We start from the raw sequence: 21414 nt of genomic DNA, 5'->3' as shown, positions 1-21414 counted from the left end.
CTCCAGTTCCCACCGACTGGCAGCCCTGGGTACCAGGCAGTGGTTACCCAGAGCACAGATGGTGCAAGAGGCAGCTCAGTCTCCCAGGGTGGTTTCTAGCCAGGATGACCTGGTGCTACCAGCTAGGATGGTTCATCTTCGTCTGCCCTTGGCTGCTTTCTACTTCTAATAAGATAAAAAAGAAAAAATAAGCCTTTCAGTGAACCAGTTCTGCAATCGCATCTCATCAGCTCTGGGCAGCTGGGGCAGGATCTGGGGGACAATGTGTGCACCAGCCCAAGTCCTGTCATCCTGCCAAGTAGAAAACCCACCTGCAAACCACCTAAATCCCTACAAGAAACAGAAATCAGCCTGTATCTGCTCCACGCGTTCAGGCGTGGAGTGGAGTCAGCTGGCCGGGGTGTCCCTGCTCTGGGTGACAACGGAGGGACCGCAGGACCCTGAGCTGCTTTCGAGGGCTGACGTGCCGAGCTGTGGTTCTGTGCCAGGCTGGTTTGCTCCTCTCAGGATCCGCATGATAGGCTTTTTTTTTTCCCCATTTGCAGGGTCACCTCCATGTCTAAATCACAGGTGCGAAGTAATCCGCTCCATATTGTGCGTTGGCGGTTGCTATGGGGGAAGAAATGATTAATTTATCACCCATTCCAAGATCTGAAGAAAGAAAGATAGGGAAAGGGAGAAGGAAGAGACAGAAGGAAAAAAAACCCACCTCAGAATAATTCTGCCTGAGCTGCACAGGAGCATTATTTACGGTCCAAAACTTCCACGAGCTTCTGAATGTAAAGCAGAATCACAGCATCTATAACACCATGCCCTGATCAGAGTGAAAAGACATCTGAGAAGGAAGAGGAGGGAAATAATGGCATATTTTCAGCTAGCTGGGGAGATTGCAAAGGGATTTTAATTCCAAAGATGCTGAACAAATTGCAGATGAGACTCTATGAGAATAAATAGCGTCTGGTCATAGATCAGCACAACTTGATTTTCTCCTCTTTAAGTGCAACGGTATCAATCTTTTAGAGGGGAGGAAGGGAAAAAATCAAGGTGACAAATGAATTATTCCTCATACCTTGCTCCTCAGGCAGGAGAAGAAGAAAACCTTGTGGTTGGCAGCATGGGCCCAGGAGGGGAGATGGGGGGCACCCCACGACCACGCTGGGGGAGCAGCCATAGATTGAACTGGCTGGAATGGGCAGCAGTGCAGGAACTGGTGTGTGTGCGGGTCTCACGTTATTTTCACTACTTAACACAAATATTTTGGTCCTGGAGCATCGCCGAGCGTATTAACAATATTTAATGTAAAATAGCTGGCTTTCAACCAAGGGTCTCAAAACCTTTCGGAAACATGCGTTTAATTAGATTATACAACACCCAGCGATAGAAATGTCTGTGTTTTGCCAGACATGAAATGGGGAAATTGCAGGAAAAAGATATGGAGTGAAGTATGAAGAAGTGTTCTACATCCCCCTCAGACCTACTAAAAATAGATGCCTAGTGGTTTGTGTTTTCCAGGCTCTGGGAAAACACTAATTAATCCCTGGGGAGTTTGCATGTGGCAAGTGGAGAGAAATATTGAGCAGAATTCCTGGCTTGTTTTCTAACCTATTTCAGGATCTATATTTGAGTCCCACTTGTCTTCTCCAGGCAGATCCATGTCCACTGGCAGCGATGGCAGATGGAGGGGACAGGATTGATGCTCCAGGGGCTGGAGATGCGGAGGCTTGTGGGTGCCATGGGTGACATGCTGGGGTTTCTGTGACGCTCCCTTCCCAGGCAGGGGACAGGGAACATCAAGAGAGGCATTTTGGGGTGGTGCATTTCAGCACTGATCTCTGAGGCTATGGGCTAAATTGCGTGTTTTCTTTGCTCCTCCGACATCACAAAGCTCCCCGAGCATCACAGCACTGGAGCTGGGGATGTGGGAACAAGGGACAGGTCCCGCTGCATCCGTCTGTGCTCGAAGCCAGTGGTTCCTACAAAACCCATTTAAATTCTTTAGCAATAATAGATGCATTAACAGCTGTGTTGTGCAGCAAAGGCACCCACAGTCCTGGCCACAGCGCGTACCAGACGTGCTTCTATGCCAGGCAGACAGGCTCTGGAGAACAAGCAACTGAAACACAAAGCAGGAAAGAAAGTGGGAGGAAAAAGAAGGTATTTATATACAATAAATATTTAATACTGCTTAGCGTTTCCTCCTGAAAAAACTTATAGGGATTAATTCTTACACGTTCTGCCTGCTCCGCTAGCGCCCTTCAGCAAGGTTAATCTTTGCCCAATGCAAGTTTGAAAATTAAATCCATGGTGGCGTACAAACTTCCTGGGTAGTCTGATTCAATTTCTTTCATTCACCACCAAAATGATACATGTGTTTTGAATACACAAACGCTTCCTCCTAGAGTGGATAATTCATGAATAGGCGCTCCCCTCCTTCCCTCTCCCCCTCTCTCCTGTTGTGTACCTCAATTAATGTTTCAGGTCCGGCAGTGTTTTGATTTCTGTTTCTGCAGGGTCTCTGCTTGAAAGGAAAACCTTAAAGGGGGACCATTTTCTTTTTGGTTTCCTGAAATTCAACAGGATGCTGGTGGCAGTGAGGAGCAGCTCCAGGCTGGGGTCCAACCTGCAGTGAAGATGCTTCAGTTATTGAGGAGATAGGGCTGAAGGGAGACGCTTTGCTAAGCCAGGCTTATTTCTGGGAGCCCCCAGCAGATGTTTGGATGCGAATTATCACTGCAATCCCAAAGAGACCAAACTCTTCACCACGCTTGTTTATGGGGACAAGAGACCACCCATGGCAGAGGGACCCCTCCAGCAGGTCATGGCCCCTGCTCACCCACCCAGGCGAAGTTTTTGCACTCAAAAAGGCACAGCCGACGCATCTTTTCCCTCTGGGACTCCAGGCAATCTGCCTTTTGCAGGGCTGGGACCATGGCTTAGCTGTCCTAAGGGATGTCCCCAAGGTCACACTGATAGTCGTCACCAGGACGATGCTCACACAACCCAAGGACTCTGTTGCCCAGGGAAGGGTCCCCGGGTGCAGCCTGTGGTTCCACCCCGCTTGAGCCAAGGAAACAGAGAAAACCAGAACATTTGCCGAGCTAAGGAGCAGCTGACAAAAAGCCAAGAAGGGTGCAGAAATTCTCTGCAAAGAGGAACATCTCGTTGTCAAATTAACATATTAATAATTAGGCAGAACGAGAACACGAAGTCCCAACGCAGGGCCCGACGATGGCACATTTGCTCTCTGCGTTCAGCTGCGCCGAGCAGCAGTTCCAGGGGTGCCACCGAGCGTGACAGCCTGAGCCTTACAAGATGTAATTTTAGCGCTTCAGAGCTCTCTTAGTTATGCATCTCTTCAAAAAAAACAAGCGTGTTGGCTTTTCTCTGAAGGAGAAAAACAGCTTTTTCTTTAGGGTTTTCACGTGTTTGATTTCTTCGGGGTGTTTATTTTTGCTCTGGGCTATTTGAGAAAACCCATTAAATACAGGCATAAATTGCTAAGTTTTGTTTGCTATGAAGGTAGAAACACACAGGGCCTGTCTGAGCTATTGAGTTTGTGCCCCTGGAGAAAATCACTTTGCTGCCGTGATGCCCCAGGATGGAAAAAAACCATCTACAGCCAGAGAAGTTACAAGGAATAAATGAAACGGCAATAGGTGCCATAAATAAAATGACAGCACATTAAGACTCCCCTTGCTTTGGAGATCAAAAGCAAAATGAGCTTTCAATTCTGTGACATGGGGAAAATCCAGTGAGAGCCCCAATCCAGGAGGTTGATTATGTGCTCAGAGATGCTGGGATGGAAGATCCAGTTGATGTGAGAGGGGACACCCATTCCCCCAACTGGAAGCACCAAGGGAGGGATGAGTTATGAGTGAATTATTTCCAAGGATGTAACAATCCAAAGGACAATTGCAGGACAATGCTGATGGATTGCAGCTTGGCACTGGTGATTTTGCAGTGACCATCCCCTTGCTAACCACAGCACAGCACCCTGCTGCTCTAGAGAGAGATGGGAACCAACCCAGGGGGAACATCACAGACTATTGAGCATCCTGGTACTCAGCTGTAAGCACCAAATGCCAGGGCTGGTATTCAAACTTTGCATTTTCCTCTCATTGCTCAAGTCACAAAGCTGCACATTTGTACTCTTGAATACCAAGTAGTGCCTCCTGGTTGAAATCAGAGCTTGGATTAAGCCAGATGCTTTGAAAAGCATTAAAGCTTGGCGATTTTGGGCCATTGTGTAATGGCAGGAGAGCAGTGCTGGTTAAACAGTGCCTGACAGATGTTGAACATCAGCCCAGGTTGGATTCAAAGGTCGCTCTTGCCTGAAAGTAAGAAAAACACATGGGAAGAAAACAGAGAAGAACCAACAGATAATTCTGCACGGATAATTCTGTCATTGCTTCAAGCTGAAACTCTCAGCAAGGGCTCCAGCCAGGCTGGGGGTGGAGGTCCCGGGTGTCACCTTCACCCCAATCCCGGAGAGGGATGGGACGCGATGCTCTAGGACACCAGGCTTGCGGTGCCAGGTGACACAAGAATGAGCCTGATGCAACTCACTGCTGCAGCAGCCGTCAGTCCTGCTCAGAGCACCCTTTTCAGATAAATACTTGAAAAAAATCTGGAAATTGTCTGGTGGAGTGCCCGGAAAGCCCGAGCAGCGAATTTGCAGTGGCACGGGGCCTGTGCGAGGTGCTGAGAGAGGGGATACATTTCATTTGCTCTGTATTAGCTTTTGCTGGAGACTCTGTAGCTTAATTTACAGGTAATGGTGAAGTGCCAAGAGGCATCTCCAGCTCACTTGCTCTTTCTCCCAGAAAGTCATGGAAAGGTTTTTATTTCATTTTCCCACCCAGAGCTGTGGGTCACATCAGTTCCAGCCTTTTGATTGAGATGTTAATAAAAGTCTGGGGAGAAGATGCTGGACGAAAAGCAGCTGAACAAAGACAGCTCCAGGTTGCCTCGTATGCTGTGAAAGCCTCACACTGCCAAATGCTTTACATTTTCTCTTCATGCTAAGGCACGTTCCTCTCCCCTTCGCGTTATAGCCTCCCACTTTGTCTTGCTGTTTCTCTCATTCCAGGAGAGCTTTAGTCACACTGAGGAAGCTCAATACTTTTATTAAAACACCCCTTCACAGTTTTTCTTGTAAATTGTTTGCCCAAAATCACCCAGACCATAGGGAATAAGCACCCCAGGATCTGGTCTCTAAATTTAACCATAGACAATGCTTCTTTTATAGCAATTTTTATTTTACCAACCTCATGATAACAAGGTATTTAAGGAACCAGGAGGAGCATCGCTGTGAGAGATAAGAATAGAGCAGGGTGCATCCCAAACAAAGCTGTTGTGTATTGCAGAGAGCAAACGGGGTGTGATTATGGTGTGTCCCCACATGGTGTGGATGAGGCTGGAGTGGTACATGGCAGAGCTGTGACCCCAGTGTGCTGCTCCCCCTGGTCTGCGGACCCCAGACCCCCCGCCCCCTTCCCCACCAGCCCCAAGGAGGAGCAGGAACGTGTCCATCACCATCAGCTGCCTTCTCTTCCAAACCATGGGCTGTTTTAAGGACAGACACAAACCAAGGGGCTCTGAGGAACAAGTCAACAGACACACAGCTGGCATAGGGACCCGGGCCCTTTCCTCCAGAACGGGGCTAAAAAACAAACCCTGAAGGAATATTTCCCACTTTGCCAACAGAAAGCAAGTCACACAGCAATTCAGGTTTTACCTTCGGAAACAGCCTGGGAGCAAACACACAGCTCCTTGTGCTGGGGTCAGCTGAGGGAACTGGATGGGAAAAACTCTTCAGGCTTCACCTTCTTTCTTAATACAGAGAAGTGCATAAATCCCAGCCTAGCTGGGCCTCTGCCTGTTAGGAAATTAAAGAAAAAAAGAAATCATAGGCAGAAGAAAGCAGATACTGGTAACCTTGCAGCTTCCGCTTCCCCTTCCCCTGCCCAGGTGCTTTAAAGGCTGTTGGAAACACCACTGGGCTCAGTTAACTCTCCCCCAGCGAGGTTGGTGTCACCTTGAAGCATCATCAGGATCTAAGTTACGCTTTTCTAGCCAAGCCTAAGTAATTCAACTATTTTTCCAACTAGTTTCTTCCCCCAGCTGTGGTACCTCTGCCTTTTAGGGATCCATTCGGATAAAGCCATTTCTTACAAGGGTTTCCAGAGGAGCCATCATCTTCTTGCAAGTCCCTGGAGTGAAACCTGTGGGACGCAAGGAGAGGATGAGCAACGTGTCCCCCATGTCACGTCCCCCAGCGCATCCATGCAGCAGAGCCCTGGGGACAAGACATGAGTTTGGGGTTGAGGAGCTCACCAAGAAGCTGGAGAAATGATGTTTTTTCCTGAATTCACCTCAGGGTGGGAAGAGCAGTTGAAGCAAAGACTCCTGGGGTGCCGCTGTTGCTGTGGTGGAGAAGGTGGAGAGCTGGTGAGTGTCTGATCTTCTCATGCAAGTCTCAGTAACCACAATCCTTGGGTTGGGTTTCTGCACTGTTGGGTTGATCTGAGATCCTCACTGACGGAAAAAACAAAAGATTCCAGGCCTGAAAGTTCTCTCTCTGATGGGTTTATTATTTTACAGTATCTACTTACCTTTAAGTGCTTTCACCGCTGCTCTGATGAACCTTCCGGCTCCACGGAGTGGTCGTGGGGAAATCGCGCTGCAATCAACTTCAAGAAGACATTCACATCATGTTGGTTTAGGTGGAAACAGTAAACTTGATTTATTGAAAAAAAAAATCTATTACATTTATTCCTTTATTACACAGGTTTAAAATATTTAAAAATAGCTCTTACGGGCATTACACTTAAATTTTATGACATGTTTATCGGACTTCGAAGAAATGTACAATATGTCTTTTGACACTATATTTTAAAAAGGGCCTTATGTACTAAATCTTTTTTTTCCATAGGTTTTATTTTTCTTATCAACATTTGTTCAAGTCAATATATATTAAGGGAGGAGGGAAATAAAATTACACAAAAAGAATGTCTGCAAATACAAGTAGTAATTTTATTGCAATATACCGTAGCTAAGTGGTCTGGGGAAATCGGAACAGTTTGGAGCTCAGTACAATTACAACACTGTGGAATTCGACAGAGGATTTTTTTATTTTCTTAAAGCAAAGAAATAAAAGGAAAAATAAAAGAAAAAAGCTCCCTTGATGAAGATTTATAACAGAATCACATGACCTGGACAGACGCACACGTGTGTACAGACATCAATATATGGCTTATCTGCTGCAGAGAGGAATGTGCAACGTTTTCTGACCTTCCCACTGCTCCTGGACAAGGCTCTTGCCAAGGTGACGGAGAAGCTGAGCTCTCCTATATATTATTAAATACTCCTTTTCACTGCTTTGCTGCCGGAGTCTGCAGTTTGTAGAACAAAAAGATATACGAGAGAACACAACAGAAGAAGGGAGATGGATGGATGGATGTGGCTCTCCCAGACCAAAAGCACCACACGGCTTTGCCTCCCTTCTGCTTGGGCAGGAGCGGGGGGAAAAGACACCATATATAGGCTTTTCTTCACAGTAAATGTGATGTCTTTTCCTTTCTGGTGAAAGACCCCCCCTTGGCTCAAGCATCACTGTAACGCTCCAGGCTAAATAATAATAAAAAGCGCATCCCGCAACATCTATTTTCCAGCCGAGAGATCGAAACGAGGAAAACGGCCAGGGAGAAAACGAACGAACCGAACGGAAAAAGGTGATGGTGTCAGCAGGTTGCGAGCTGAAAACGCTGCACGAAACGAGAATGAAAAACCAAGGCGTCCTGGCAGAGCCGGCGTGGGAAGAGCAGGAACATTGCAGATTCCCGGGAGCGCTCGGCAGGAACCGGTGCGGCTCTGACATCGCGTCAGGACATCCCAACAAATACATAAATTAGCACCACAAACGTTCAGCGACTGAGTACAATCTGGTATGGTTACCACCGCATCGAATGCGGGAATATTTTTGGGAAAAAGAAAAAAAAGATGTAAGCACATTTAATACGCTTTCTATGTGGACCGTATTAAGCTACCGCAATACAATTAAGGCAAGGAGCGGGTCTTCTACATAACAAATTCTGAAGGCAACATGCATTTATAATCAAAGACCGTAGCAAAAGCCTTCGGTTTGTGTTGAAAGTGGCTAAAAAGCAAAGGCTGGCGGGAGATGGGCGATGGCAGGGTACCACCAGTGTTGTATTAAAGTTATTCAAATAGATAGCACCACAGAGACATGTAAAAATAAAAAGCACCTTATTTTTTTCCTTTCTTTTTGTTTTTACGCTTTGTATTCATAGAGGACAAATGGATTTCCCCTGCCACTGCAATCTGCCGCTGGGAAGGGATGTTTTATCATTATTATTTTAAAAGAATGCTGAAGAAAAGAAAATTAATTTAAAACATTTACATTAAGGTAAGCAAGTGCATAAAAAGGCAGAGAGTCAAAGCGGATCCTGCTTTTAGGTGAGGATTTTGTTGCGATCTCATTTAAAAGTGGCTTTAATTTCTTTATGGTGAAGCGAATCATTCCAAAAGGCAACTGTGGCTTGCAAGGGGGTGGTTTGCCCCAAATCCAGGGTTGGGGACACGAGTCGCCGTCGTCGTTCCCAGGTGGACGCTGGGCTGGTGGTGGGAAGGGTGGTGGTTTTCATCCAGACAGGGTCACATGCATGTTTTGAAGCCAGAAACCATTTCAACATTTAAAATAATATACAATAGAAATATTTACTTACAAACATATAAAAATATAAGCACCTTTAATACATGGGAAAGAGATGCCCAGGGTGACTTTTAGCTCTCAAATTCAGGGGGTTGAATTTCCTAAAATGCAGAATTACACGATTCAACGGCGATATTAAAAATTCTGGAAGTGGCCACGATGTCAACTTGTTATAGCTGATCCAAATCTCATGGAAATCAATGAAATTCCTCTGACGGGCTTCAGCGGGGTTTGGATTGGGGCCGGGACTTGAACATCAAGCTGAACACAGGAGTTTCAAGTTATTTCCATTTTTTCCTTAGAAACAAACACACACACGCTAAGGTAGAGACAAGCGCTCGCTATCGCTTCATGGCAAGAAGAAGAAGGGGTTGTCTTTGCTGGCGGTGGGGTCTGCTGGGCGGCCGTGGAGCAGCGCGGTGGCGGTGACGCGGGGACGGGGCTTGGGGACAGGGCGCGGGGCCACGCGTGCGGCGGTCGGTCATGCGATTCTGCGTCTGTGGCGGGAACGGTCCCCTCGGTCGGCGGTTCGGTGGCACAGAGGAACTCGGGCAAAACGAGGAACGAAAGGAAACGGAAAAAAATAACCCATCGCTGTCCAGTTTCAGAACGTGCATGTGACAAGGAACTCCTCTTTTTTGTTTTGTTTTAATTAATTAAATGGCGCAATGAGGTTACGAGGTTGCTCATTTGGAGACTAGTTTTCAGGTGGCTCTTAGCCCATGAAGCAAGCTGGTCCCACCTCGAATCCAAATTTCTGTGACGCTTCTCCGAAGTCATTGAACATGATGTCGACTATAGGTACTTGCTCTACCTTGGGCGTATTGATTTCCAGGATTGTCTTCTGGTAGCCCTTCTTCGCCTGATGGGGACAAGAGGGAGAAAGGAGAGTTCTGGTGATGCCTCCAACCAGCAACAGCAAGTTATTTGATAACGATTCACCAGTCAGATGGGAATATAGTGACACTATTTCCCGGGTATCTTGTGAGCTATATTAGAGGCACCCAAACACACATTTGCCCCACAGTGTCATCCCAAGAGTGATGGTGACCAGTGACCAAACCCCTGGGAGATACCAGTTCTAAGCCCAGACTTTGGAGCAGAAGAAGCTGCTGCCACAAAGATTAAAAGACATTAAACTGCTGCCAACACATCTCAGAGCTGGAACAGGAGCCTGGTAAAATTGTTGTGGCTGTGGTGTAGTTGTTTTGCCTCCCCAAGGATACACATGGGTTGTTGAGCAAATATGAGCGATTTAATTTGAATATATTAGTTAGACTATTATCCAAGCACTACCGAGAAAGATCACATTTAAAGTTTGATGGAATTCACAAGGTGATGTTGTCTTTTTATCGTGCCTGGTAGCCATACGGTTATTTCCAAAATATAAATAATTATTAGAGGAGCAGAAGTGCACCCGAGGGCATACAAAGCTGCACAAACAAGTGAATTTATGGAGCAGCTTTTGGCTCTGCCTTACTCTCTGATTTGTGTCCCTCAGAAGAATAGGCTATCACAGCTACTGAGAAAGGGCTGTAAGATCAGGAAAACCACATTGTAATAACAACCCGAACATCAGCCCTGGGGACCACCCAGTGCTGGCCGCAGCAGCGTCACAGCCAGAACGCAGGTCTGACCAGGACCTCTGTGGTCACCCCAAAAATCAGGTAGCCCAACCTCGTTTTTCATGTGGTAGAGCTCAATCTTCAATATCCTGCCTGTGGTCCATGAAGGATGACCTACTAGGGTGCCAGAGATGGTACAGGAGATGCAGAGCATCCTTCTGCAAGGCTGCAATCAACTCCCTTGGCACATTTTACCTCCTTTTTACAGCCTGCAGGAATATCTGTAGCAGAGAGGAAGGATTGGGGTACGCTGGTTTGGAAGTGATGCCCAAGACTCTGAGCCAATACCAAACTCCTAATGCTTTGCCTCCAAGATTTTCTGAAAGCACTTAAATTATCAAAGCCTGCAAAATTCATATGCAACTGTGCATCATCGCTTGCCTTGTCCCATGTGAATAAATGGAGTAGGAGCAAACGCAATGCGGGGCATTTAAAAGCAGATGGTGGTTTTAGGTAGGTCCTTTTCTTTATGCAGAGCCAGAAACAAAGGAAATTAATCTGGTTTCTAGAGGTGCTGCTGCTGCTTCCCCCGACCTTAAGTGGAATTATGTATTCCCAGTAAAGGGAAGAGCAAGCTCGATGCCTCCCATGCTGGGGACAATCCTCAAGGCAACTACGAGGCACAGGGAATTTGGAGGGGATTTGCTCTGAGACAAACAGTGCTGGACAACCAGGGGAGGTGACAGACACCTCCAGCACTGTCCCTTTCTGCAGGGATGGGCCAAGCCCAGCTCTGCCCACATACCGCGCAGCCATCCAGGGTGGCTCGGATGTAGGGGTTGTTGTCGTAGGACATCTCCTCGTCGTTGGAGCCCAGGAAGCGGATGGCCTTGTCGTAGCTGTCGGTGGTGGCGTCGTGCCAGGCGACGGACTGGTAGCAGTTGTACGTGATGTTCTGGTGGGCTGAGGCGCTCAGGAGCCGGAGGAAAGTCATCTGCACCACTCCGATGGGGTTCCCGTCCGAATCCACGTAGGAGAGCTGTGAGAAGCGGAGAATGGGAAACACTGGGCAGTGAGGGGTAGCACAACGTGTTTGGGGGGTTCTGAGGACCACCAGCCTCACCCGTTCTTGACACCCAGCACAGTCTCACCACCCCTTGGGGACACAGATGCTGCTCCTGCCACAGGGATGCTCTGGTCCCCCTGTAGCCAGGCCACAGTTGTTGAGGGCACTTCATTTCTCTTGCTGCTCATGAGCTAGAAAAGCTAAGGCTAACACAGGGTAGGACGAGAAATAAGAGGGGGATTTCAAGCTCTGGTTGCGTAAATGTGCAGTGCTAAGCAAATTCAGGGGTATATATCTCAAGTTTAAGGCAACAGAGAGCATACTACTCCAGCTTTTGAAAAGGAGAGAACGCAGATTTCTGTAAGGGTTTGGGGATTCATTCTTCTACCATTTTGGACATGATTTTCTGATTTGTTCTGCACGCACTGGGGTATTTCCCATTCATTTTTTCTTGGGCACCAACACACTGAGTTTTAAGCAATCTTTGCACTTAGTGCCAATGGGGGGACAGCTAGTTTCCATGTATAAATGAATTTCAGGTGGCATTTCCAGCCATGGCCAAGCTACCCAGAGCTGCTGTTACTGTCCTCTACAGACAGTGGGTTTCCTTAGAAATGACCAGGAGAAAAACAGAAGGTACACAACCAGCGCAGTGTTCTTCGAGGTACCACGAAACGCCGGTGCAAGCTGCAAACAGTAGAAGAGATCCATAACCAGACAATAAAATCATGAGTAAAACGATAATAAAAATGCATAAATATACCAACCGGTTGTCAGGATACTGTTGCACTGTCCTCCTGAGAGTTAAATATGACTGACCATGGGAAAGCCACGCATGCCAGCAGGAGAGCTGCCAGAAAACCACCAGGACGTGGAAGGAAAGGGACACAAAATGCCAACTACCCGGTGACACATGGCACTACTGATCCGTAGGACCCACTTGTCTTATTTTATTTGTTCTTATTTCAAATTAGTGCTTGGTTTGGGAGCCTGGCTGCTGGTTACGGGGTCTCAGTATGAAGACCTGCCCCAGTTTTTTGCAACTGGGGCCACTAGGAACTGCTTGTGTGCATAAGGCTTGCTCATGGGAGCACAGTCCTGCAAAAATCAATCCTTTCCTATTTTCTCTGTGATAGCGTCATATTACCACGGCAGACGCCATACGGCTGTGAAGGATAACAGGATGGGATGGGTGACAGGCCTTGTTAGAACTACTGGGAATTGTGTGCCACGCACACAGCAGGAAAGCAGAGTCCAGAGGAAAACATCTGCAACCCTTTTATCCCTCGAAATGCGGTTTGGCTGCATCATGAGAAATGATAAGAAATCAGCTCCAAGTGCTCTGTGTCATTGATTAATGACAGTGCAGAAGCATCAAACAAGATTGTTTCTTTGTATTTTATGTTTACTCTGTTCTCCATGCTTTAAATAGCCCCAGAAGAAGAAGCAAGCACCTTCAGGGCTGCACAACTCGTGCAAACGCTGAGATTTGCACAGAAATCCCCCATCAGCAACCTGTGCTCTTGGCAGTGCTGAGTAACCGGGTGGAAATGTTCCCCTCGGTTTCGGGGATCCCCATGGGCTCAGCCCCCCCAAGAGACCACACTGGGGCTGCATAGGAGGGACCTTCTCCATGGAGTAACAGGAGCAACAATGCACCCAGAGGGGAACCCAAACTCAGTCATCCCACCCAGTTGCACACAGATTGCAACCATCCTGGATCCAAGAAAATGTCTCCCCAGTTTAGCAATCTCACAGCTGGGGCAAAATGAGAGGTACTTTCATAAAGAAAAATCAAAAAACCCTCAAACTTTACTTTTACAGTTTGCATGTTTAACAGTTTTGTAGTTTGCTTAGGTGGGTCTTCTACGTGCTGGTGGCTTTTTTCCCCGAACAGAAAGTGCAGGACAGGTAAAAAGCAAAAAAAACCGGCAACACAGAAAGATGGAACAGAGGGTTCCAAATAGCACTGAAATTCCTATTTAAAAACAAACAGACCCTAAGCTCTAGGTTGGCAATCCAGCCTCTAATGTAGCTGATAAACAGACTGGAAACAAAAAGGCAGAGAAATGGAGGTACTTGTAATATGGACTGAAGAAGTGCTCTGTAATTAAGCCATGAGCAGTTGCCCTCCAAGGAGCTCCGAGGCTGCAGCTTTGGCTTTGCGGCCGTATTCCATGAAGCAGAAAAGCTGCAGCAAGCCATACCCCTCCTTGTGGGCAGAACCAGAGCAAAATGTGTTTAGTGGCAATGAAATGTGGCTTAAGAAAACAACACGGTGGCTTTTTGTTGTTGTTGTTTGCCTTTTAAGGTGGAAGTTTGGGGCACTGCACGAAACCTCTGCCCTGGGGAGAGCGGGACTGCATGAGACAGCTCAGAGCTGTACATTGGAGCATCTCCAGTTCACAGGGCCAGCTTGGTTTTATCCACCGAGTATTTCCTTCTTCCCTAATTCTCCTGATTTGTCTGAGCTCGTTATCTGCATCCCGCTAATCCTACAAGAATGGATACACACGGGGGAGATTTCTGTTGCTTAAGGAGACCTGGCTTACACTAATCAGTTGCTGCTCCGACAAGGATGCTCTGACATTCCCGACCAAAGCTCAGGCTCTGTGGGAATGATCCATCCACAACATGAATAACCTGTTACGCAACAAAATACTAGAGCTCTTTCTCTGGTTTATGTGTTGCTGTCTTTCTTGCTTGCTGACATCAAACATTGTTTGACCTTATGACAGTTTCTGTCTCTTGAAAAAAAAATCCTTAATTGTGACTAAGTCAAATTCCAGGCCACCGGGCTTGACAAACACACATGGCTTGAAATCTTCCTTTAAACCAATGCCTTGACATCTCCCAAGCTCTGCAGGTGGCATGGGAGCCCTCTATGTGGCTCATCTCCAGTGTGGGAGATTAAATCCATCCTTTGGGGAAAACCTGCCCCAGATGTGCCAATTCACCCCCTTAACCTGGGTACCAGCACCATGCCCAGCTGTGGGCTGGAACATCACATCGGGATCCCGGGATAAGGCTAAACTGCTGGGGGACAGCAGCACAAGGACACTCAGTTTGTCCTTGTCACAATGGGAACTGATTAGGAGACAGCAAGAGCTCTTCTGTGGGATGCAGCACCCTCACGTGGGATGCCTGTTCCTATGTTTCCAGTGAAGTGGAATGGAAAAGAACATCCGCACTGGATTTTGTTTCTTTCTTTCTTTCTTTTTTCCTTGGTATTCCACCTTAAATATTTTTCCTGTGACTGGTGATGGTTATTAGTCCAGCATGCAGAGTGCAGCAGGTCTGGCCATACCAAAGCAGATGACGCGCTCTGATTCAGGCCCGAGGGCCAAGGTTAGCCACTTACCAACGACCCCCGCTTGTACTGACTATACCATGTGGAAGGCTTTTCTTTGGGCCAACGAGCCATTTTACTCTGTAAAATACGACACGGGTTAAAGACAACAGAAAGCACCAAGATGCATCTTACCAGTTTACCGCGCTTGAATTCACTGAACCAGGAGCCTGGGTTTTCCTTTGGCCAAGAAGTAATTCTAGCCTAGTTTGTGGACGGCAAGGGGGAAAGAGAGAAAGAAGAAAAAAGAAATAAAACAAAGTTACATTCAGTTCCACAAGCCGGGTCTACATGAAACTGTCCAACTTTAAAATGGTTTCTTAATCTTTATACAGCTGTAACAAGACCAGTTGGCAGCGCCCCAAGGCACCAGCAGCCTCTTGAGCAGAATGGGATGATGTGGTGCTGTCCTGCATGCCCAGCGCTGCTTTGGCACCGGCCTCCTTCGTTAAGGTTAATGATCTCTGCCTCGTAGATACTTGGGATGCAAAACCAGCAGCGCAGTTTATCAGCCGGGGACAGAAAAGGGGAAAATGAAAGGGAAATATCAATGGTAAAAGATTCATTGATCTCCGTGAGGTGGAAAAGCGACGCTGATGATGAAGGCTGCTGTCACTCTAGCGTCACATCCAGGTGCTATGGGGCTGGGAAAAGAGTGGGATGAAGGAAAAGTCTCTTGTGTTTGCGCAGCAATAAGCTGTAGCACAGGCAACACATCCTCTGCAGTCGGTGCTGGCCCATCACACATGATGGAGCTCCAACCACCTGGAGCAACACAGGGGGTGATCTTGACAAGGAATGAGCTGTCGGAGCAGAATCACCTGGAGTCGGGCACCAGGACGGAGCGTGGCTGCCGTCTGCTCCTTTTCCCTCTCACAAACTCCCTCACGTCTGCTGGAAATCTCCCCAAAAGCAACAGCCAAGCTGTGTGCAGGTGTCTGGGAATTGTCCTCTCCTGCACACAAAGCGAGTCAGTGTGTTTCTGCCGGGTTGAGGATGGACGGAAAGGGGATACGGATTAAATTCTACCGCGGCTTACAAGGAATGAGTTAAATGAAGCTCATGGGGAGCTGCAGTTCCTGCACTGGCACACACTTCTGCCTTCATAAAGCAAAGTTAAAAATAAAAAAAAAATTAAGGTTTTAGCATTTATTATGCCTGGGAAATCAAAGACGTCTCATATCACTTTTAATCTGACTTACTCAAAGAAATTCTCTTTGTAAACATATTCCTTATTATTTCAGAAGGCAACGTTGCGTAACAAAGAAATGTTCCGGATCTTTAATCCTTACTTGCTATTGTTCAATTCTCCTGAAAATGACTGTCTATGAATATTCATATTAGGAAACAATCTCTTATCGCTGTGATATAGAGTGGGGGGGGGAAAGAAAAGTTATGTGGACTTACTCCTTCAGATTTCTTATCAGGGAAGATGCAAGTCTCTCCGCCAGCTGTGAAGTTACAGTAAACTTTGAAAGAGTCCCTGGAGCACCCTTGGTTTGGATCAACCCAGTATTCACCTGGATGCACAACAGGGAAGAGAAGGGAAGGAAGAATCAGCACTGTGAGGGAAGAACGATGGGCGCTTCAGCAGCCGCTTTACCAGGGATGTTTCACCTCTCTGCCATAAGTTATTATTTATATGTATTTTTTCTGAAAATCGGTTATGTTCTGATTCCACATATAATGTGGCATCTTACAAGAGCAGCTATGTTTCATCATATATCCCCATTTTAAAAATAGAACGGAATATTTCAGTTGGAAGGGACATACGACAATCATCTAGTCCAACTCTTCTCCACATTTTCCTTCTCTGTCATCTCATGGGGCACCATGGACTCCCCAAATTCCTTCTCTCCCTACACTCACTGGTATTCACCGTGTGGAGCTGGGAAACCCCCGGTGTTTTCCCCACACCCCCCGTCCCAGCACACACCATCTGGGAAATCAGGATGACACAGCTGCAGATCCTTGCAGGTACGCGCTGGGTTGTGTTGAGTGCCCAACGGATGCTTCATTTGCTCAATTTCCAGTTTCAAGGAATTCAGCGACCCGAAAATTTCCTCCATGCCGTCTGCGTAGTCCATGTAGTTGTCGGCATTTCCGTCGTCCACCAGCTGGCTGGCGTCGATGTTTCTCCTGGTCCTTTTGGAAGCCTGGATGGGCAGTGGCTGGATGACCTCTCCAGGAGGACCCTGAGTTGTGGGGAAAGAAGATACGACTTCTGATTGTGTTGGTGGTTGGGAAGAGACAGAGGAGATTCGCTGAGGAACAGCAGCATCACAGACACGTAAAACACCCATGATGGAAATGATGAGAACCACCAGGCTTGAACACTGGCTCCATCTTCTCTTGTCATCCTCCCATTAATGATTTCTCCCTTCACACCCTGCTTTCTTCCCCAGCATCTCTAAGAAATTCCAATCAACTGCCAAGACTCCCAATATGCTGAATCTTCCTCCAGAAACCTCCTCCTTCCTCACATTACAGCACCCATTAAATCTGAACCTCATTTCACATTCACATTACCATTCAGGTAATGGGTTCTACTTACAGGAGGTCCCGGGGGCCCAGGAAGACCCGATTCACCCTTTGGACCTGTTGGACCCTGGGTGGAAAAACAAAGGAAAAACATATGAGTCACTCAGGAAAAAACACTTGTCAATTATATCACATCCCAACCTTTATTTATTTTAATAGTGTCTTGTCGCAAAATCTTTGTGTCCCTTCAGGCACAGAAGAGGAGTCTCCTCACACCCCCTCCCCAAGAAAATGCTTATTTTGGTTATTTTAGATGCCTAGGTAAGAGAAAAACATCAAATGCTTGGGGTTAAACAGTCCAATTTTACTTATGCTTCCTATGGAAAAAGAAGACCCTTCCAATGCATGAAAACGTTAACTCTCCAACTCAATTCAACGGTTTTATAAATCAACTAAAACTTAAGTATAATAAAACATTGAATTCTGCATGGGAAAAAGACTTCGGGAAGTTGCCCAAGAGAATTTTTAGCTGCCTGCATAGCGAGCTGTAAATGAAGCTTGCTTCAGCATCGCATTTCTCACTGAATTCTTCACTTTTCAGCTCGCCACCTCCTGCTTCGCGGGTTATTTTTCATTCCCACCACTTTACAGCAGCAGGTTTTCTCCCAAGGACTGTGCGCTGGATTCCTCCTTATGATCTTTGCTGCACTGATGTTCAATGAAGTACAGTGAGTGCAACAGAAACCTTCCTCAATTATAATTTCTCGGCTTAGCCAGCCTGAAAAGGCCACATTTTGTACAGTCATCTTTAGCTAATTGCCTTAATGCCACTGACGAGGAGAAGTCGCAGCAGGTTACACACTTAATAAGAGCTCCTCAGCCTCTCTGTTTAACAATGTCTATACTCACTGATGATCCTTTAGCACCTTTGGGACCAGGTGGACCCTGTATAAAGAAAAATACAGCAAGGAGTCAGTACATTTCCTAGCAGAGAAATCGGTCTCTCCGTACAGAGAGGAACAGCAGTGTTATACAAGGTGGTGGTGTTTTTCCTTTTTAATTCACTGCCTTTCTGTTTCCACTTTTCACATCCACTTGAGTTCAGTGCTGCTTTTATTTGCCAAGACACAAAAAGCGTTTGTGTCAGACCGATCTGTGTCAAAACTCCACACTCCCGCCTGGATGGGGGGCTGGAAAAGCTGCTGTGTGATTCCCATAGCCTGGGGCTGATCCTGGCTTAAGGACACCCAGCAACAAGAGATGCTGCCCACCCAAAGCTTCAGGCTTTCCAAAAGAAAAGGAGAGAGAAACAGGGTGGGCTCATTTCTGTGCCTCATGCCCTGTCCCCTGTGCCCATGTCTCAGCTCATCCCAGTGATTTTAACAGGTTCAACTGGGAAACCCTCGCTCCCATCAGCATCCTCAGAACTGCATGTCTGGGAGCACTGAGGTGGCCCCAGAAGGGCTGTGTAGCTCCCGAGGAATTAAAAGGTAATTACTTGTCACATACCGGTAATCCTGGTGGTCCTGGAGGTCCAATGGGTCCAGAAGGACCTGTGATACCCTGAAAAATGAAGCAGAATAACATTGATTTGCATGGAGCAATGCTGGGCTATAACTGCACAACTGACATCTGACCACCTGGTTTTGGAGGACTCTGTTCAAATCTGGAGCTTTACCTGGTTGTAAGCATGTGTATGATCCAGACAAGAGCGTGATTGGAGAATCTCGTATCTCGTTTAGGCACATGATTTTAAAAATCAGTCCTCTAGATGCATATTTAATGTTAGCATTCCTAAAATCTATTCAACTGTATTCATATGATCTCTGAGAATCTGCTTTCCACTAAAAATGGATCATTTTGGAGCATGTCTACACTTCACCTGTAGAATAAACTACATTAGGAAGATTAGGAAGATTCTCCTGCTGAGGTTGACCATTTCTGCTGTACCTGCTGGAAGTCAGCAAACACCACAGCTCAAAAGCACATTTAATTAAGGCCTTATGGAATATTTACCTGCTCTCCTTTGGGTCCTGCTGAGCCCTGGGGGCCGGGGAGGCCTCTGTCACCCTTTTCTCCCTGCTCTCCTGGTGGCCCGATAAGACCGATTAAACCTGGATGACCCTAGGGGAAAACAGCAGATGTTATTTACCATCTCTTACCAGAGGCAACCGAACACCAAAGACATTTCTAGATACAACCCCAAATATCTAAGCAAGGTGGTGGGAGTTTGTAGTTGCCCTTGACACCTGGCAGTAGCGGAGCAGAGCAAAGCACCAGCTTTTTGCGACAGAAAACACTATAAATATAGAAAATGATGTGCTGCACTGGAACGCCTGCTCATTTTGTGCGTTAACATTTATTACATACATTTCTACAAGACTGAGAGTGGTTTGCTGAAGCCAGGCAGGCGTCTGCACCTCCCTGTGCCCTCTGCTAACGTGTCTGTGTTCAGAGCTGCCCTGGGCTGGTGGAGAGGAAGGCAGAGATTCAGCTCCTTCGTGTCACCTCATCATCAACATCAGTGCTGGTGATACAGGGATGGGGAACCAGCCTTGGATCCAGATGTGCAAGCACACACGCTCACCCACAGCACAACCATCCCTTGGGGCACGCTCACAACTCTCCATCTCTCCTTTAAACATCTGTCTGATGCTTCCAGGGTATGAGAGAGTGCACAGGGGGCTGGTGGCACTCGTCAGCATCATCCCAGCAGCTGCAGGACCTCTCTACAATGACATCTTTTGACCCCTCTACAATGACATCTTTTTTCCCCGCACCCAGCCATAGACATCAGGTCATGCAGTGAGATTGCATGTGATGTTCTCACCTTCTCCCCTTTAGGACCAGAGTCTCCTTTAAGACCAGGCAAACCCGGTGGGCCCTTTGGGAGAAGGGGGGAAAAACAAAAGAAATAATTAATTCACGTAATATAGAGTTGCCCATTTCAAAACCTCACAGAATTTGACGGTCTGGACATACCATTGGGCCTGGAGGACCATCTGGGCCAGGGGATCCTGGGAGACCTTGTTCACCCTGTAAAACAGCACAATTCCCTCAAAACAATCATTCACAACACCAGAGCTCCCAGCAGGTGTTATTCTGATTATTCGCCCGTCCTCATCTCGTCCCTGTGCCAAGGGACGTTCTCCCTGGCTTCTCACAGATGGTAAAGGCAAAGGCATTTATGTTCCTTTCATGCTCAGATTTCCACTGGAAAAGGGACTTTGGAAGCCATGGAAACTCTCACCCATGAAGAGAGGGTGAGCAGAACCAAGACTCAAAACATGCTGGGAGATGGTATTTACCGTACATTATTTCCACTAAAGATGCTTTATATACTCTCAGTCACTTAAGCATGGACAGAACATTACACTGGGAGAAAGGCACATCCCGAGGCAGAGGAATTATGGTAAAGCACCAGGAACAACCGTGCCCAGCAGCTTTCTCAGCCTTTGCTCAGTTTTACTCACCACTGGACCAGGAATTCCTCGGAGGCCATCAGGGCCAGGCTTCCCGGGAGCCCCTTGGGGACCGATGGGGCCAGTCTTCCCAGGAGGCCCTTCCAACCCAGCTTCACCCTGGATGCAAGAGGCAGAATGGTTTAATTGGAATTGAATTTGAACTGGAATTGGAAACAATCTTCTCGATACACAGTGGCTGCTGTCAGGATGTCACAGAATGAATACAACCCCATTTCAAGTTTGTAAAACTTTCTGTTTGTTGATCTTCCTACCCCCTTACGCACGGAGGACAAGTCTCAAAACTCCCTCAACTTTTCGGCCTTCCCTACTTCTGCTGATTTCCAGCAGGAAAAGCCCTTCGGCTGTGAGGTTTCTGGAGCAGAAAGCTTTCCTGGGTTTGGTGAGCAGAGGGCAACCGAGCGCCATCAGCGCTCCTGCGGTTGCCACAACAATTGGATCTATAATTTCAAATCCCACTCTGTTTCCCCACCACTCCTACCAAAACAATCGTGGTCCGGTAGTGCCATGTTTGCCCTGGGAAAGGACGCAGGGCTGTGCACGCCGCATTATTCACAACGCATTAAATTGCCAAATATGGCACTTTGACATTTCAAAACAAGAAAAACATTCCCATGACCTTACCAAGCCCTAATTATCTCCACTGAGTTTGTTAAAAGATGAAACATAAGCTGAGAGTTGAGGTCAGCGGCCCCAAATTCAGGCTAATTTGTTGTAATGCACAGCAAAATTAAATC

General features: G+C 47.0%; 1 protein-coding gene and 1 long non-coding RNA gene across 3 annotated transcripts in view; both read right to left on the bottom strand.

The window, feature by feature from the left end:
• Positions 1-349: 349 nt before the first annotated feature.
• LOC139829506 (uncharacterized) lies at positions 350-3047 on the bottom strand. Its single transcript, XR_011742000.1, has 3 exons — positions 2462-3047; positions 710-835; positions 350-609 (listed from the first exon to the last, which is right to left on the bottom strand). It is a non-coding gene; the product is annotated as an uncharacterized lncRNA (long non-coding RNA).
• Positions 3048-6720: 3673 nt separating this feature from the next.
• The window catches only part of COL5A1 (collagen type V alpha 1 chain), a 139152-nt gene continuing 124458 nt past the window's right edge, over positions 6721-21414 (bottom strand). The window contains exons 55-66 of one of the 2 annotated variants that reach the window (XM_065853747.2): positions 20669-20776; positions 20178-20231; positions 20026-20079; positions 19212-19319; positions 18705-18758; positions 18105-18140; positions 17269-17322; positions 16651-16909; positions 16122-16234; positions 14727-14795; positions 11105-11338; positions 6721-9596 (exon numbers count right to left, since the gene is read on the bottom strand). In XM_065853747.2, the coding sequence (XP_065709819.1) occupies positions 9450-9596; positions 11105-11338; positions 14727-14795; positions 16122-16234; positions 16651-16909; positions 17269-17322; positions 18105-18140; positions 18705-18758; positions 19212-19319; positions 20026-20079; positions 20178-20231; positions 20669-20776 (1290 nt within the window). In that variant the 3' untranslated portion in view covers positions 6721-9449. Of the gene's footprint in view, positions 9597-11104; positions 11339-14726; positions 14796-14849; positions 14919-16121; positions 16235-16650; positions 16910-17268; positions 17323-18104; positions 18141-18704; positions 18759-19211; positions 19320-20025; positions 20080-20177; positions 20232-20668; positions 20777-21414 lie in introns of both variants that reach the window. The other variant, XM_065853746.2, reaches the window with a different exon arrangement.

The sequence above is a fragment of the Patagioenas fasciata genome, chromosome 20 (assembly GCF_037038585.1).
Source record: "Patagioenas fasciata isolate bPatFas1 chromosome 20, bPatFas1.hap1, whole genome shotgun sequence".
In the NCBI taxonomy this organism is placed as follows: domain Eukaryota; kingdom Metazoa; phylum Chordata; class Aves; order Columbiformes; family Columbidae; genus Patagioenas; species Patagioenas fasciata.
The sequence above is the reverse complement of the archived record's forward strand: the minus strand, read 5'-3'. Positions and strand labels throughout refer to the sequence as shown.